Source organism: Herpailurus yagouaroundi, unplaced genomic scaffold, assembly GCF_014898765.1.
Source record: "Herpailurus yagouaroundi ecotype Mexico unplaced genomic scaffold, PumYag 77, whole genome shotgun sequence".
Taxonomy (NCBI): Eukaryota; Metazoa; Chordata; class Mammalia; order Carnivora; family Felidae; genus Herpailurus; species Herpailurus yagouaroundi.
The window spans coordinates 42,527,702-42,546,040 of record NW_024412388.1 but is presented as its reverse complement, the minus strand read 5'-3'; the positions used below and the strand labels follow the sequence as shown (position 1 = coordinate 42,546,040).

At 44.8% G+C, this 18,339-nt stretch overlaps 1 protein-coding gene across 1 annotated transcript; it reads right to left on the bottom strand.

Annotated features, from left to right (window-relative positions):
- Nucleotides 1-1,074: 1,074 nt before the first annotated feature.
- On the bottom strand, nucleotides 1,075-16,608 carry SHISAL2A (shisa like 2A). The gene is made up of 3 exons (XM_040470259.1): nucleotides 16,183-16,608; nucleotides 10,618-10,757; nucleotides 1,075-1,355 (listed from the first exon to the last, which is right to left on the bottom strand). The coding sequence occupies exons 1-3, from the start codon at nucleotides 16,362-16,364 to the stop codon at nucleotides 1,102-1,104; spliced, it is 576 nt and encodes a 191-aa protein (XP_040326193.1). The 5' UTR covers nucleotides 16,365-16,608; the 3' UTR covers nucleotides 1,075-1,101.
- Between the last annotated feature and the right edge of the window lie 1,731 nt (nucleotides 16,609-18,339).

The window sequence follows — 18,339 nt, the reverse complement described above, 5'->3', positions numbered from 1 at the left end:
TTGTGCTCCCAAGGCAAAGCCTAAAGCCACTTGCAAAGTTAAGATAAAGAGAACAGCCAGGAGAGGAGTGGAAGTCAGCCATCCCCCCTAAGATCCCTTAACAATAAAATTAATAATAATAATAATAATAATAATAATAATAATAATAATATAATGGCAATAGCTAATACATAGTGCTTTCCATTTGCCAACACTGTTCTAAGTACTTTGTATGGACTAAGTGATTTAATCTTCCCCCAAACTCTATAAGGCAGGTCCTACTATTATACCTGCTTGCATAGATGAGAGAACTGAGGCACAAATGTCACCTAGGAAGTAAGGGCAGGGACAGGATTTGAACCAGATATTTGGTTCCAGAGTCCCTGCTCTTACTCATTATATTGAAAAACACCCAACTGTAGTTTCAAAAGTCTTTGTAGCACTTTCATATTTATGAAGGCAGAACATAACCATCATCTCATTGAACACTCACCATAACCCAGCAAGGGAACGGAGGCTCAGGGAGAGTTAGGGACTTTATCAAGACCACATGAGGACAGGAGGTGGCTGCGTCTACACTGTGCAGCCTGTGTTCAGTCTGTTAACCATACATTCCCTCTCTTGTTTATTCACTCTTTCATCCAACTAAGAAATTAAATGATATTAAATGTGGCTGGGCCCCGTGTACTCTACACTCCCTCTCATTCTGTTCCTTGGGGCAGAGCTGCAGGAGAGGTAGAAGTCACCTGCTTCTGGGTCCCAGCCATCTTTCCGGGGCATCCTAGGTATACCTGCTCTGTGACAGGAAGACCAAGTCAGACTTCTCTTGCTCCCTAAGTTGGGTAAGGGGCTCCTCTGAGCCTCCAGAGGCCTCAAGCTTCCCTCTGATTGCATGGAGTTATTACCGACCATTTCTCTGGGACTCATGTCTAAACTGTCTTTGGCCCACAGTAGTCCAGGCACAGCAATATAAATGGGTGCAAAGCAAGGCCTGGGTGGGATTTCTGGGGAAAGCCCTCATGTATCCCACTGGACTCCAAGGTCCCTTTGATCATCCCCACCCCCATCTTTTATGGAAAAGAGGCTCCAGAAAAGGATGATGTAGAGACATTTATTCGATGTTTATGGGGCTGGTCCACGTGGGTCTAGATTTGGGACAGGGGCCTCCTCAGGGCTGCCTGGAATGTCGCTGACAGTCACTGTGGCCATGAAGCAGTGCTGGAGAAAGCACTTGGGGTCCATAGCCTGCTCCTCATTGCAGTCCAGCCGTGGGTTCAGGAAAGGGTGATTCTGCCCAAGAGCGCTCACTCCTGGCACTTCCATCAAAGTGCCTGTATTCCCACCTTGGCAGTCAGGGGGCGCCTCCTCCTTGGGGTCTGGAAAACAGCAGGCTGAAGGTATGGGGTTTCCTCATGCAGACCTTCCTCCCCCACAGTCCCATACACCCTGGCTAACTTCCCTGAGTGCTTACCTGGGGTAGGACTATGCTTATAGTCTTAAATTCATCATTTGCTTAACAAATATTTATTAACAACATACTACATCATTCACTAGGAGCTATCAGTGTTTGTTTTTTTTTTTTTTTAATTTTTTTTAACATTTATTTATTTATTTATTTATTTATTTTTAAATTTTTTTTTTCAACGTTTTATTTATTTTTGGGACAGAGAGAGACAGAGCATGAATGGGGGAGGGGCAGAGAGAGAGGGAGACACAGAATTGGAAACAGGCTCCAGGCTCTGAGCCATCAGCCCAGAGCCCGACGCGGGGCTCGAACTCCTGGACCGCGAGATCGTGACCTGGCTGAAGTCGGACGCCTAACCGACCGCGCCACCCAGGCGCCCCAACATTTATTTATTTTTGAGACAGAGAGAGACAGAGCATGAACAGGGGAGGGGCAGAGAGAGAGGGAGACACAGAATCTGAAACAGGCTCCAGGCTCTGAGCTGTCAGCACAGAGCCCGACGCAGGGCTCAAACTCACGGACCGTGAGATCATGACCTGAGCCAAAGTCGGACACTTAACCGACTGAGCCACCCAGGCGCCCTGAGCTATCAGTATTTCTAATGAAGTTAAAGTCTACTCGGGGAGACGGACAATAAACAATTGTTAGGAAAAATGAAGACTTGACCTTGACCATAAACCCATAAGATAGGTACTACTGAAAACTCATTTTATAGATGAAGATACAGGCTGACTACATAGCTAGCATGCAGAGAAGTGCTGGAAAATTTTAAAAGATACATTATTCTCTTCTTTAAGAATAGATTCCACGACTCTCTTCAGCTACTGCTTTATTCTCTCTTTTTTTTTTTTTAATTTTTTTTTTTTCAATGTTTATTTATTTTTGGGACAGAGAGAGACAGAGCATGAACGGGGGAGGGGCAGAGAGAGAGGGAGACACAGAATCAGAAACAGGCTCCAGGCTCTGAGCCATCAGCCCAGAGCCTGACGCGGGGCTCGAACTCCCAGACCGTGAGATCGTGACCTGGCTGAAGTCGGACGCTTAACCGACTGCGCCACCCAGGCGCCCCTATTCTCTCTTCTTATATATGAGCTTGAAAGGAGGCTCGCTTGGCCTTAGTATTCCCTATTTCCCATTCATGACTTATTCTGCTGTAATTGACTTAGGTACTTCCCCCAACTTGCCTCAAAATGTTTTGTCACTAAATCCCATGGTCACTTACAAATCCTTATCTCCCTTGACTTATCAGGAGCATTTGACACAATTGAGCATTCCTGCTTTTTTTAATAAAAAGTGCATCAAGTGTTCAGGGGCACCTGGCTGGCTCGTTGGTAGGGCAGGTGGCTTTTGATCTTGGGGTTGTGGGTTCGAGCCCCATGTTGGAGGTAGAGATTACTAAAAAAAAAAAAAAAAAAAAAAAAAAAAAAGTGTATCAAGTATTCAAGCCAGAAATGTGAGTCCTGCAGATTCCACCAATCACCATCTTCCATATTCACCCATTTCTTTACATCTTCAAGGCCACCACCCTCAGTCACATCTTCTTCCTCCTAGACCAGTGGAACAGCTTCCAGTTAGACCCCCTCCAATCTATCCTCTAGTTTGTGGCCAGAGAGAGCTTTCTAAAGTCAAGTGAGTCCACGTACTGTTTTTTCTCAAAAGCCTTCAATGTCTTCCCATTACCTGCGTCCTTGGGGTCGTGTTCAAGGATCTTTATATACTGGCCCAATCCCCCTTCTCTTTAGCTTCATTACTCTCACCCTTCCCTTAAGAATTCTACACTTTGGAAGGGGCGTCTGCGTGGCGCAGTCGGTTAAGCGTCCGACTTCAGCCAGGTCACGATCTCGCGGTCAGTGAGTTCGAGCCCCGCGTCAGGCTCTGGGCTGATGGCTCAGAGCCTGGAGCCTGTTTCGGATTCTGTGTCTCCCTCTCTCTCTGCCCCTTCCCCATTCATGCTCTGTCTCTCTCTGTCCCAAAAATAAATAAACGTTGAAAAAAAAATTTTTTTTAAAAAAAAGAATTCTACACTTTGGGTTACCAAGGTTTTCATTGTTCCCTAAACAGTTTCATTCCTTCACATCTCTGGTTTTTTGCTTATGCTATGTCTTCTGCTTGGAATGACATTTTATACCTTATCTGTCTAGAAAACACCTATGCTTTAAAAGACCCACTGATGGGGGATGTCCAGGAAGAATGATGCCTTCAAAACTAAGGGAAGAGTGAGTTTCAAGAAGGAGGTTGTATTGGACATTGGAGTTGGCTACCTAACATACATCCCACCTCTTCCCACCTGTTAATAGCAATTATATTTGGGTGGTATTGGCCCCATCCCAGCTCCAGTTGTGGGGCCTGGGTGGTCTGAGCCAATCGGGTAATCCCATTCCTTTGCCACATGGATTGGCAATGGGTGCATAGCATTTCCCTGGGCACAGTGATTGGTTTAGGGTTGGACACATGACCTTAACGGTCCAGTAAGAGTAGAGCTCACACCTTCCCCCTGGAAAGAAGGGATAGTTCCCTCTTTCTTCTCCTGGCTAGAAGGAAACAAAAAGCTAGTGGTCCCAGGGACTGCTGGTAGTCAACTTACTACCATAAGAAAAGTCAGCCTGAGGAGTAAGCCAACACAAAATAGAGGGTAGAGCCGAGAGAATCTTAGAGGATGGAGACACAAGCCTAAGGACATAGTGAACTTCTATTCAAACCATCCAGAAAGCCCACCTGACTTTTGGACTTCTCACCCACAGAGCCAATAGATTTCCTTTGTTTTCTTTTGACCTTTCTATTTTTTAACTAATTTAAGACTCATAAGAAGTTACAAAAATAGTAGAGAGTTGCAGTTTACCCTTCACCTAGCTTTCCCCAATGGTAAAATCTTAAATAACCACAGAATAACTTCAAAACTAGGAGACTGAGGGGCGCCTGGGTGGCGCAGTCGGTTAAGCGTCCGACTTCAGCCAGGTCACGATCTCGCGGTCCGTGAGTTCGAGCCCCGCGTCAGGCTCTGGGCTGATGGCTCAGAGCCTGGAGCCTGTTTCCGATTCTGTGTCTCCCTCTCTCTCTGCCCCTCCCCCGTTCATGCTCTGTCTCTCTCTGTCCCAAAAATAAATAAACGTTGAAAAAAAAAATTTAAAAACTAGGAGACTGACATGGATACAATATGATGAACTAAACTACAAATCCTGTTCAATTTTTACCAGTTTTTATATGTACTTTTTTTTTTTTTTGGTGTATGGTACTATCAGAGTTTATCACATACATAGTTATATAATCACTGCCACAGTCAGGATAAAGAACTGTTTCATTACCACAGAAAAAACTTCTTCATGCTATGTCTTTATAGTCAGACCTTCCTCCTAAACCTAACTCCTGGTAACCACCAACCTTTTCTCCATTACTATAATTTTGTCATTCCAGAAGTGTTATATAAATAGAAGTATATAGTATACCACCTTTTGAGATTGGCTTTTTTTATTTGACATAATACCCTTGAGATCCATTTAATTGTTGTGCATATCAATAGTGCATTCCTTTTTATGGCTGCATATGTGCCATTGTATAGTTGTACCATCTGCTCATTGAAGGACATCTGAGTTTTTTCTAGTTTTCATCAATTACAAATAAAGCTGCTATGAACATTCATGTATAGGCTTTGTGCAGACGTACATTTTCATTTCTCTAGGATAAACACCTAGGAGTGTGATTGCTGATTTGTATGGTATAGTGGGCTGAATGGTGGCCCCCAAAGATATCAGGTCCTAATCTCTGGAACCTGTGAATGTTACCTTATATGGTAAAGTTTTGCAGATGTGATAAAATTAAGGGTTTTGAGATGAGGATATTATCCTGAATTATCTGGGTGGGCCCTAAATGCCAACACAACTGCCTTTATAAGAGAAAGGCAGAGGGAGACGGACACACGCAGAGTGATGTGAAGACACATGTAGAGTGTGTGATTGGAGTGATACAGCTACAAGCAAAGGAATGCTGGCAGTCACCAGAAACTGGACAAGGCAGGGAATAGATTCTCCCCTGGAGCCTTTGATTTCAATCTAGTGAAACTGATTTGGAATGTGAGATAATTAATACATCTCTGTTATGCTAAGCCACCAAGTTTGTGGTCATTTGTTACAGGGGCTGTAGGAAACTAATACATATAGTAAGTGTATGTTTAACCAAGCTGATGGATGATGAGAATGGCTGATTAATGATCTCCCACCAACACCTTTTAGAGGGAAAATTGAACTCTTGTCTCTCATTTCCCCCCCTTTTTTTTGTCTCTTACTAAACGTACCTAGGTCGGAATATCACCTCTACACTTACCTCATTCACCTCATCTGCAAAATAGGGTTGATAATAACCATTTGGCAGAGTAGTTGAGCTGGTTAAATGGGATAAGGTGTTTAAAGCATAGCACCTAGCACAACAGTAGGAACTCAGTCACCCTTCTGATCAAGCTAGTTCCTCACAAAGTACCAGAGTAAGAAAGTTATGGTCTTTGTTGCATCCTGAGTTTGGGTGATGGGATTGGTGTGGGTGTGATGGGATAGTACAGAATGCCTGAGCAGCAGAAAGAACCTATTTTCAGAAACTCAGGTCCATTCCCACTGTGCTCTTACTAAGGTTCTCACTCCCTACACTGCCCGTGTCCCCATAGTCAGATATCATGGCCCCAAGATACAGTGCAATAATCGTAGTCTTTAGAGTCTGGGAGATTGGGCTTGATACCTCACCAACACAAGCTCACTAGCTGTGTGGACTTGGCTAATTCACTTCCCTTGGCTAAGCCTTGGTTCCTTCTGCTGTAAAGTGGGGCTGATGATCTCTCCACATGTCCTACCAGAGAGGGAGACAGAAGTGAAAAGTCTTTCTTTGTGAAGGGTAAAGCTCTGATGAATGTAAGATAGTGGGCTTATAAACTGTCTCAGATGCAGATGGGGTGTCTGAGTGGCTCAGTCAGTTAAGCATCTGACTTCAGTTCAGGTCATGATCTCACGTTTCATGGGTTCAAGCCCCGTGTTGGGCTCTGTCCTGACAGCTCAAAGCCTGGAGCCTACTTTGGATTCTGTGTTTCCCTCTCTCTCTGCCCTTCCTCCACTCATGTTCTGTCTCTCTCTCAAAAATAAATAAACATTAATTTTTTTTTTAAACTGTCTCAGATGCTGGAGAAATGAGAAGCTCCTGGTTAAACACTGTGCATTCAGAGGAAGGAGAGCATAGCACTTAATGAAGAAGGGGAGGAGCTAAGAGTTGAGTTTGGGCAAAATGCAGAGAGAGCTGAAAGCTATCACTTAATAAAAGGTCAGGAAATGCATTTTCCATCTTAAAAATAAGCAAGGGGCGCATGGCTGTCTCACTCTGTTAGAGCATGTGACCTTTGATCTCAGGGTTGTGAGTTCAAGCCCCACATTGGGTGTAGAGATTACTCAAAAATAAAATCTTAAAAGAAGAAGAAGAAGAAGAAGAAGAAGAAGAAGAAGAAGAAGAAGCAGCAGCAGCAGCAGCAGCAGCAGCAGCAAAAAGCAAGAACACAACTGCCTCAAACCCTAGCGACTGAATAATCTACCTGGTGGCTGAGCAGTGAAAAGTAGGAGGGTGGTTTTCATTCACACGGCCAAAGAATGAACTATATCTCCTTTGAGTCAGAAAGGTTTGGGGGATAAAACAAGGAGAGGTAAGAGAAGCAGGTCACAAGCAGGAACACCTCACACACCTGGCCTGGCAACACAGAAAGAGTAGGACTTGGGAGGCAGAAAGACACATGTATTTGAATTCCAGTTCTACAGTTTACAAGCTGTAAATCCTTGGGCCAGTCATCTAACCTCTCTGAGACCTGGTGTTCACATCTGTAAAAGGGGTCCCACAACCACAAGATCATGACCTGAGCCAAAATCAAGAGTCAGACACTCAACTGACTGAGCCACCCAGGCACCCCGCAGTAGTTATATTCTATAAAGTCATCACAAACACTGAATTAATGAATACTGAATCATTGCTCCTGGGGAAATGCTAGGTTAGGTTCCTGTGAGCCTCTGGTCACAACAGTTTTGTCATCTGACCAATACATGAATTTATTTTGTGTGTGTTTCTGTTTGAAGACACATTATTTAATATACATTGTTGATTCATTAACATTGAACTCATGACCAACAGCATTATAACTCCTGCCAAAACAAAGTTTAAAACACATGTGTTTTCTCCACAGGGCACAGCAGCCTTCTTATGCTTAGGAACAGTAGACAATAATACTTTGGCACTATATTTGGGGGCATTTTAAACAGTGAAATTAACAAAAATCACAAAAATGCAAAAAACATGGCACTAAATATATACTTGTTTACAGTATGAGAGCTGAAAACAAGAAGGCAGAGTGTAGCCTTGTTTAACCTCAGCTGGGTATGTGCGTGATGGGCAACTCAAACTTTTTGCTGCTCTGCACATGTCCACATCCACAAATGACCTCAAAAACACTGTAAGTATTGATTTTGAGGTTACAGATAAATTTTAGCAAGTACACAATTTCACAAATATCAAATCTGTGAATAATGAGGATTGTCTATATGTGTGTATTTATTTTTATGTTTCTAATAACTTTGCAGTCCACCACTTGTTTTGTAATGTTATTTATAATGTCTTTTGTCTTTTTAAAAACAATTTTTGTAAGTTCATTTATTTATTTTGAGAGAGACAGAGAGAGCATGAGCAGGGGAGGGGCAGAGAGAGAGGGGAAGAGACAGAATCCCAAGCAGGCTGCACGCTGCCAGTGCAGAGCCTGACACAGGGCTTGAACTCACAAAACTGTGAGTTCAACCTGAGCCAAAACCGAGAGTTGGACGCTTAACTGACTGAGACACTCAGGCATCCCACTTTTATCTTATTTTTATTTCATGTCTATTTGGATTTGATGAAGGCAAATTTGCCAATTTTTCCCTTAAGAAAATTTTTTTAAGTGTTTAATTCAAATTCCTACATTTTAATCAGTCTGTTTCTGGACTCTTTTTAAATCTAGGGTTTTTCAACATTGGCACTATTTAATTTTGGGTTGCATAACTCTTTGTTGTGGAGTGTTGTCCTCTGTATTGTAGGATGTTTAACAGCATCCCTGGTCTCTATCAAGAGATACCTTCCCCAGTTGGAACAACCAAAAATGTCTCCAGACATTGCCAAATGTCCCTGGGGGGCAAATGTACAAATTAGCACTGCATTGCTAATTCTGTCTGTTAATTGCTGTGCCAATATCAAGCAGACAATATATCTTCTTAAAATGTCTGTTATCTGATAGGGTAAGTCCCTCATCTCTTTCTTTTCCCTTTTTTTTTTTTAATTTTTTACTGTTTATTTATTTTTAAGAGAGAGAGAGACAGAGTGTGAGCAGGGAAGGGGCACAGCGAGAGGGAGACACAGAATCTAAAGCAGGCTCCAGACTCCAAGCTGTTAGCACAGAGCCTAATGTGGGGCTTGAACTCACGAACCATAAGATCATGACCTGAACCAAAACCAAGAGTCGGATGCTCACCTGAATGAGCCACCCAGGTGCCCCTCTTCTTTCTTTTCCAAAATTGTTTTGTTTAGTCTCTCCCTTTACTCTTCTACATTAATTTTAGAACTAATTTGACAAATTCCATGAAACATTTTGTTGGGATTTTTATTTATAGATTAATTTTTTAAGATCTGATATGTCTATGATATTGAGCCTTCCTATCTACATACATGCTATATCTCATGAGATAGTTTCTTTCATGCCTTTCATTAACTTCTCTGATCTTTCTCTGGAAAAGTTGAAGCCTGGGCTGTCTCTGGTCTCCCTGAGCTGTCTGGATCTAGGCTCAGGGCTTTCTTCCTATTCCCTGCCACTGCCTCCCATATTCCTGACTACAAGGGGAGCCAGAAGAATCCTTCCACCCTCATCCCTTCTGCTTTTCATTGCTCAGCAGCAGCAGGATTATTCATTGTCATCAGGTTCGGAGAAGGGTTCTTGTGCTGTTGTTTGTTGCATAAGTTGTTAAGTTGGAAAATTAATCTTTTACAACTGAAAAAACCTCTATCTTCTTCTGAAAGTTAGCTACTCCGCACCTTTCTACGTCCCTGATAATTGCCGCCCTTGCTTCTGCTTAGCTTAAATTCCTCAGGTCCTGCCTGGCCTTATTTCCTATGGGGCCCCGTGATAAATGAACCAGTCACTGCATAGCTCTTACTCAGAATTGCCCACACACTTTTACCCATTATTTACTCTAACCTGGAATGCCTTTCCTCCTTTTACCCAACCAACAACTTTGCTAACTCAGCACTCATTCAAATCTACTCTTGTTTGGGTGGGCAGAAGAGCATGATTTAAGGTAGAAAAACATGAGCTGAATTTCAGCCTTACCTTTTAAAAAATTGTTTTCAATTTATTTTTTTAAAGTAGGCTGTCCACCTAATGTGGGGCTTGACCTCAGGGCCCCAGTATCAAAAGTCACATGCTCTACCAACTGAGCCAGCCAGGCATCCACTCACCCTTACCATTTATTGGCTGTGACACTTTGAGTTAAGTCATCAAATCTGTCTTAGCCTCGATTCTCTCATCTCTCATCTCATCTATAAAGTGGAGATAATAATACTCATTTTGAGTGTTGTTTGCCAAACCATACAGAAAGATCATTTGCCAGTAGGGACTTGTATCTTTCATAGTACCTTGCAGAGGTCATAAAAATGTGTGCAATAAAGACTTATGAAAAAGCAATACTATTTTTTTGGGCAGGGGGCCTTTGAGGCTTTAGATGGCCTGTGCTAATGAAGGAAGGGGTAGTCCAAAAATTCAGATTATCGAAAAATAACTATTTAATTTCTGAACAAACTCAGTTTTTCTTATTAATTCTATTTTGGGACAATATTAAAATCAGTTTTCACTCTCTAAGGCTAGAATGAAAACATTATCTTAGCAAATCCACAAGATGGATTAATCTTTGTGTGACAAATAGAATCTTGACTATATCAAATTATTTTGATAAACATTGAGCACATGAAGAGCTTCGGATGAAAATGTTCAGATCATGACCCTCTTAAAAAACGTGTTGCTGCTTCAGGATATTCTAGGAACACTCGTGAAGCAAATATTTCATACGTCACTTCTAAATATCTCCCCTCTGTAAAGGTGCTAGCCTGTTCAATACACAGAAATCCTGAGGCCTATTTCTTACCTGTAGGCTGTAAGCTTAAGCCTGGGTCCAACTTCGTGTGGGGCTTTGAGCTGATGAACAGGTAACAGAGCACACAGGCAGTGACAATGAAGGCCAGGAGAACCACTGCTGCTATGGACAGGCCCACAAGGGCTCCAATACTGGGGAGAGAAGACAGGAGGGAGCTGAGTGTCGGGAAGGGACTTGGGAGGCAGCCTGTTAGATGCGAAGTATTGTAGATATTATAGGAATCAGCTGGCTTCAGCTTTTGTTCTGTCTCTACTTGTCTCAGACTTTCTGCACCTAAGCATGAGAAAGAGCATTAGCTATACGCCAAGTACTCACCATACATGTAACATGACATGCTTCAGTGCAACCACGTAGTTGGGACTCAGTATGTATTCCCCTTCTTCTGTTTGCCTTCCCTCCCTACTTTCTTCAACCTGCTTCCACCCCAGGGAGCTGGAGATGGTCTTAAAGAGCCCTCCCCACAAGGCTGTTTCTTAAAAAATCAAGACAAAGAGCAAGCCTTAGTTAAAAATCAGCTGTCCTTCCAGCCTCAAAGTAATTTCTGACCCAGCCTCCAGTGGGTCATTGCACCAGTGTGGATTCCACATCTAGAATATCTCCTCACTGCTGTTCCTTCACCTCACCATGGCTAAATAAATTATTTAGTCAATTATTACTTTTAAGTTTATTTATTTATTTGGGGGGAGGGGAGGAGGGGCAGAGAGAGGGAGAGAGAGAGAGTCCCAAGCAGGCTCTGCTCTGAGATGCGGGGCTCGAACCCACAAGCCATGAGATCATGACCCGACGTGAAACCAAGAGTCGGACACTTAACAGACTGAGCCGGTGCCCCTGGCTAAATAAATTATTGAACACCCTGCAGTGGAATCATATAGAGCCATTAAAAACATATTTTCAAATATTATTTAAGGTCAAGAATAAATTCTGATGGGAAAATGTTAAGTGAAAAGACTAGGACACACTACTAAATATATAGCATAATGCCAACTTAAATAAACATAAACATTTACATAATTATACATCTGTAAGGTCGGGTAGAAATACATCAAATTGCTAACAGGCTCTCTCTGGGTGTAGCGCAGGCTGTGGATGTCCTGTCTATGTCCCATTTGGTCTTATAATTATAGAATATTCTGGCCAGAGTTTCAAATGCCAGCATCTGCATCCTTTTGCCTGAAAGCTTTCTTGGGCCAGAACAGTCTTCGTCTGTACATCAAGCAGGTCATAAGTACAGGAAAATTAATGCCTCCCTTCTCCCATCAGCACACAACCAGTGACTGACAGAAATTGGTATATAAATACCCTGATACACAGATTCCCTGGCATATATTCCCTATATACTCTGGTATATAAACTGGTATATAAATTCCTGGTCCTCAGGTGGGATGACTCTGAGGTATAATTTCTGCAATGGCTGGCAGAGTTCAGCAGGTTTAAGCTCCTGTGACCCTCAGTGGTGACACACCATTGTTTGCTCCTACCCTTCCCTGCCTCTCTCCCCCACCGTCTACCCATGTTTTCTAGGATGCCTTTCCATATAAACTACTTGACCTCAAATTCTTGTATCTGAGTCTTTGGGGGGAATCCAAGCTAAGACACCTGATCTCCCATGATTTCTTTCCTTTTTTGTTTCTCTTGTCCCTTCCACATTTTCCACAGTGAACATGCAGTACCTTTTGGTTCTCATAAGTACTTTAAACATTATTTCCTCTTTTGAGATATGCTCACTGTTTATAAGGAAGGCTTGTGCTCCAGTTGGGACCCTATACTTTCCATGGGACATCTGTGGCCACCTCTAAAAGTAGGGTCCTGGGGCGCTTGGGTGGTTCAGTCGGTTGAGTGTCCAGCTTCGGCTCAGGTCATGATCTCGCAGTCTGTGAGTTCAGGCCCCACGTCGGGCTCTGGGCTGACAGCTCAGAGCCTGGAGCCTGCTTCAGATTCTGTGTCTCCCTCTCTCTCTGCCCCTCCTCTGCTCATGCTCTGTCTCTCTCTGTCAAAAATAAATAAACATTAAAAATATTTTTTAAATAAATAAATAAATAAATAAATAAATAAATAAATAAATAAAAGTAGTGCCCTTTGAAGAATGGGTGAGAGAGCTGGGGGAATACATCCTAGATTAGCAGCCAGTCAGGGAGCGGGCACTGTCTCTGATGGTCTGTCTGGGAATAGAGGAACCTGCCCCCAAGGATAGAGTCAGGAATGCCAGGGGAAGCTCTAAGGGGGAAATCTGTGGTTGGTATAAGATGAACTTCAAATGATTAGCATTGTCCCCAGGTGAATGCACCGCCTCAAGAGGTGGTAAGCTCTCTATTATTGCACAGGTTTGTGAAGAACACCTGGATAAGTACACTTTTCAATGAAGTTGGAGTTTCCTGCCCTGGGTGGGAAGCTGAAGAGCTGCTAGCCTTGTAGGATTTCACAGATCTACAAGTCTGAAAGATCACACTGTGTCCTCTAGGAAAGAATTGGAGGGGTAGTCTAGCATTTGGTAGGGTTTTTGAGTCGGGCAGTTCTAAGTTCAAATCTGGGTTCTGTCACATGTAAACTGAAAAGTGCTGCATCTCTTGACCTTCATTTTCTTTATTTGTAAAGGTTCCTTTCTCACCAGGTGTCCATAAAGATTAAATGAGGTGGTGTATATCCAGTGCCTGACACCCAGTTCTGTCCTGCTGCAAGGCTGCTGTCTTTTGGCTCACATTCTGGTTAAAAAAAAAAATATGGAGCTACTGATAGAGGGTGTTTGGAAAGAGGACCAGACATGTGATAGCACCAGCTGCTTCTCCACAGGGAGTCTTCACTTCCTGAGACACACTTTTAAAGACAGCAATTCTCCTTGAGCACTATATAAGGAAACAGTTGTTTACCTGGAGATTTTTATGTTTTTGAGGGCCAACTTTCATGAAAAAGGCCAAATGGAGTCTAGAGCCAAACAAGGTCTCCACCCTGCTATGGTAGGGCTCTGTGGAGCACACCAGAGGGTTGTTTCAGGGGTTAGAGCACACTGATTACCTGGATGTCCTGGGGACCCTCAGTTCCTCTCCTCCACTTTGCAACTGTCTGTGATGTTTATGAACCACATTATGTCCAAGCCTAGGAAGAGTCAGCCCTGCACGCTAAACCTTTCAACTGCTCCTGATGTCACAGAATTGGAGGGTTAGTGAGTATCTTTTCAAATGATCTGAGTAGAGCGGGTTATGAGAAAGCCAGGCTAGATTTAAACAGTTGTGCCACAGGACAGACCTGGATGTGGGTCCAGACAGGCCTGAGTTTTCATCCCAGCTCTGCCACTTGCTCTCACTAGGGCATTCCCAGATAGGAACTTAGCTCCTTGCAAGTTTTCTCATCTGTAAACTGGAGAAAAGATGTGCCAGGGTTGTGAATGTGTGAATTCATCTAACTCTTGGTTGATCCTAGGTACTGTTCTTTAAACCTCAGTCTGCCAATACATTGCTAGATGGTCTTGGACAATTCACTTCGATACTCCAAGCTTCACTTTCCCAACCTATGAACCAGGGAAAGAACCAGTTCCTTTTACTGAACATCTGCAATATGTATTAGTCACTCTCACATGCATTATTTTATTTCACTAAATCCTCACAACAATTCAACGAGATAGGTATTCCTATTGCTATTTTGAAGATGAAAAAAGAGACTCAGAGGGGCGCCTGGCTGGCTCAGTCAGAGCAGTATGTGACTTGGGGTCATGAGTTCGAGCCCCATGTTGGATGTAGAGATTACTAATAAATAAATAAATAAATAAATAAATAAATAAATAAATAATACTAATAAATAAATACTAATAAATACAAATAAATAAATAAATAAATAAATAAATAAATAAATAAATAAACTTAAAAAAAAATACCACTCAGAGGTAATTGCCCTAATTCACATAGCTATTAAGTGACAAAGCCAAGGTTTGGACAGCCTTCTAATCATCCCCAAAGTTCTATACTGTCTCTATACCTCAAAGGGAGGTCAGCACTGACATATTTCAGCACCCAGCTCAGTGCTAAGTACACTCAGTCTTCAGCAAATCCTCCATTGTTATACTCTAGGTGCATGACATATCTCTCTGAATGGACTATGAGCTCCTCGGGGGCAGGGAATAATTGATTTCTGTGTCACTATTGCCTAGCATTGCACCAGGCACAAAGCAAAGGCTATAAGGAATGAATGAATATATGGGGGAATAGAAAATAAATTAGTATAATTCCTCAGGTTACAGACAGCAGCCAAATGTGCAGGATCAGAAAACTTGGCCATCTGAAAATGGTTTCAGAATTACAGATTAATCAGTCTACAAAAAGTGGTATCTGTAATTGTCAGTGGCATATGCCAAGTTGATTTCACCTCTATCTCATTTGGTCCAAGTCAGAAATTGGGGCAATCATTTATCATGCTCTTCATTTGATAGATGCAAAGACAGAGGCTCAGAATGGGTTCTGCAGCAGACTGTCCTTTCCCACCCAGAGGGTATGCAGCCTCCGGTCACATACCTGCAGGAACAGAAAAAATCACTATCTACTGAGATGGCCCACGCCATTTTTGCTGATGTCTGTTTTCCAGAGCAGGCTCAGGATCACGTCCTATTTTCTGGGTGAGGCCTTTAGAGACAGAGAGACACTGAGACCCATTGCCCTCTCAGCACCACACTTAGGCTCCAGGAATGTCAGTGCTGTCCTACCCACCCCCTCCCCTGAACAGGCAGGGAAACTAAGGTCCTACGAGTGAGGATCCACCCAAATTACACTTCTATTAATATAGCCTGAGCTGGCTTCTGCTGTAGCATTGTGCCACTGATGAACTTGGAGGCATCTCTAATCCCTTGGTCTTCTGCTTTAGCTCGGGAGTGGAGTACATCCCCAGTACCCACTCCAGGGCCTGGCACAACTAAGTGCTCAGTAAGGGGTAGCTGAAAGAATAAGTAAATATGAGGGGGAAGAAAGAGTTGAACCTGGACTGGGCTGGGATTGACTAGGGATATAGTATGAGATGAGGAGTAGGACTTGGGGCTGAGGTCTGGGTGTAGGGCTGGACCATGTTTGGAGTCAGGGTTGGGAAGAAGAGCTGAGGTGGGTTGCCTGGAGGATTCAGGGGGAGGTTGGGTCTGGTGATCAGTATTTCGCAGTGGGTAAAGTCAGGGAAGATGTCGAGCTGATGTTAGGATGGGGACCCTGGTTTGCATTTGAATGAGGGTGGAGTTTGGGTTTCCAGTGATTGTGGGAGAAGAGAGTGTGGTGTCAGGAAGAGGGTTGGTATGTAATCTGGGGCTGGTTTGAGGGTGGTGGAGTATGACGTTGGGAGTAGGGATGGAGTTGGGGTGTGGTTCAAGCTTAGATCTGAATGGAGGAAGAGGTTAGTGAGGGAGTTGGGTTGGTGACGGGATGAGAGCAAAGGTCAGGATTGGGCCTGAAGGGCTAAAGGGCCGGTGGGGTCCATGCTGATGTCGGGGTGGGCATTTGGGTGAGGGCTCAGGGTTTACCCCGCGCTGGGCCGAGGGGCTAGGGCTGGAGTGGGGTTCTAGCTGGGGTTAGGGCCACGGCCGGCCGGTACCTGAGCCACCACATGTAGCTGTGCTCGTAGGGAAAGAAGCTGTGCGGGTCGTCGCAGCAGTACTTGTGGTCGCGGAAGCCGCAGCAGAAGACGGCGGCCGCCTCGCCCCCCGGCCGCGGGCAGCTGAAGCCACGCACCACCTCCTGCTCGGCGCTCACGTAGCTCGTGCAGGCGCCGCTCATCGCGCCCCGCGCCGGGCCCGCTGCCGCCTCGGGCCACCAGACGGCTGGGCGAGGGACGAACGGAGACAACACCGAGCCTGAGAAAGACAGAGCCTGAGGGAGAAATAAGCGGAGAGAAGCAGCGAGACAGGGAGAGACGCGGCGAGAGGCGCGCAAACGCAGCGGTTAGAGCTCTAGACTCCCCGAGGACCCAGAGAGGCAGCCAGGTACGCGGACGGGCGCAGCGGGAGGGGCGTGGAGGAGGAAGAGGAGAGGGAGGAGGAGGGCGGAGGAGCGGTGGGAGTGGAGAGCGGCTGGAAGCGGGGCGGGACCCGGAGCCCGAGCGCGAGCGCGGGGCGGGGGTTGGGGGGGCCGGATGGGAGGGCGACCGGCGGAGCCAGGAGGTGGGAGCAGCCCGGGGGAGCCTCCTGGGCGCGGGTCTTGCCCGCACTTCCCCTACCTGCCCTGCTGCGTTCCCAGGTTATGCACGGGGGTGCTGGGTGCTCAGACAACACAAGTCCAGGGTGGCAGGGTGGGCATGGAAGCCACCGCCGTGGATTCCACACTTGGCGCTTGGGCACCCGCCTGGTGCTGGGCACTGTGCTCGACGCCGGCAGTCTCAGGGCAGTTCCAGGCTAGTACGCGCCTCCGCGACCCCTCAGTAGCGTCAGTGTGGGGTGATTCGTACACTACTTAACCGTCACACCAACCCGGAGGGCCAGAGATTTTCAAACCCACTTTATAAATGAGGGCTAAGCGCCATAGAGGTCGTTTCCCCCAGTCCTCAAACCCTGAGATTTTAACCTGGGTCTGTCTAGTCCCCAAGCCCTTGTTCTTTTCCAGTGCGCCTCTTTTCCAGTGGACTTAAAAAAAAAATCATTTTGGTTTATTCATTTGAGAGAGAGAGACAGCGAGCAGGGGAGGAGCAGAGAGAGAGGGAGACACAGAACCCAAAGCAGGCTCCAGGCCCCATACTGTCAGCACAGAACCCGACCGGGGGCTGGAATCCATGAAGCACGAGATTTATGACCTGAGCCAAAGTCCAACACTTAACCAACTGAGCCACCCAGGTGCCCCTCCAGTGGACTTTTAAATATCTTCATCCTCTGACTTCCTTGCCTGTCTCTGCCTTCCTTGAGCAGCTAATTTATGTACTGACTTGTTCACACCCTGATCAGACTCCCTGCCATACTGGCCTAGGACAGGGGAGCTACACAATGTCCCAAATTATAATTCCACCCCCCCCCACCCTCCCACCCCCGCCCCTGCCAGGAAGCAAAGCCAACACACCTTTCTACTCTCAGAAGTTATTTATAGATTACAAGAGCAACATTCTCACTAGGATCAGGGAACCACAGACTAAAGGAACCATATGTGGCCCTTAGGAATTGCCTGTCTGTCCTCTCAGGGTACACTGGGGAAACTGAGGCTCTGAGAGTTACACAGCTTTGCCCAATCACACTGATCCAGGACTAGAGACTCCTGAGCTTTAGCTGTCCTATTTTATTTGCGAATCATGCCCATTCAGCTAGACACAGGGTATTGGGGTTGAAAAAGACTTGTGGGGCATGTAACCAGTTACTGAGTCACAGCAAGGTTTAAAAAATAATAATAATTGAACAGAATAGAAAAAGTGCACTGCAGATAGTAAAACTAAGTGTTCTTTCATAAAATGTCTCTTTCAGTTACATATGTATGTATGCATTATGGACCAGATCACAATGTAAAATGCATTTCTTACTTTGAATCAGGTCAAAAAGGCTTGAAAGCCACTGAATCTGACACCTCCCACTGGACAGATGGGCAGGGGCTAACTCAAGATTACAAGATCTTTAGCTCTTTTCATTTTTCACAGGAGTGGGTAGAGGAGGAAATAGTTATTGTGATGCCTTGAAACTCCTCAGTTCCTCCATCCCTTGCTTTGGGTATATGGGGGATATATCATGGGCATCAGGTGACCTGGGTTCAAGCCCTAGCTCTACTCCTTCCCTGGTTT

What these genes read in the sequence shown, in the direction of transcription:
- SHISAL2A (XM_040470259.1), bottom strand. Translation starts at nt 16,364, where the DNA reads ATGAGCGGCGCCTGCACGAGCTACGTGAGCGCCGAGCAGGAGGTGGTG. An exon ending in AGCTACATGTGGTGGCTCAG is followed by an intron (nt 10,758 to 16,182) that starts GTACCGGCCGGC and finishes TTCTCTCCCCAG; the next exon opens with TATTGGAGCCCTTGTGGGCC. An exon ending in CTTAAGCTTACAGCCTACAG is followed by an intron (nt 1,356 to 10,617) that starts GTAAGAAATAGG and finishes GCTGTTTTCCAG; the next exon opens with ACCCCAAGGAGGAGGCGCCC.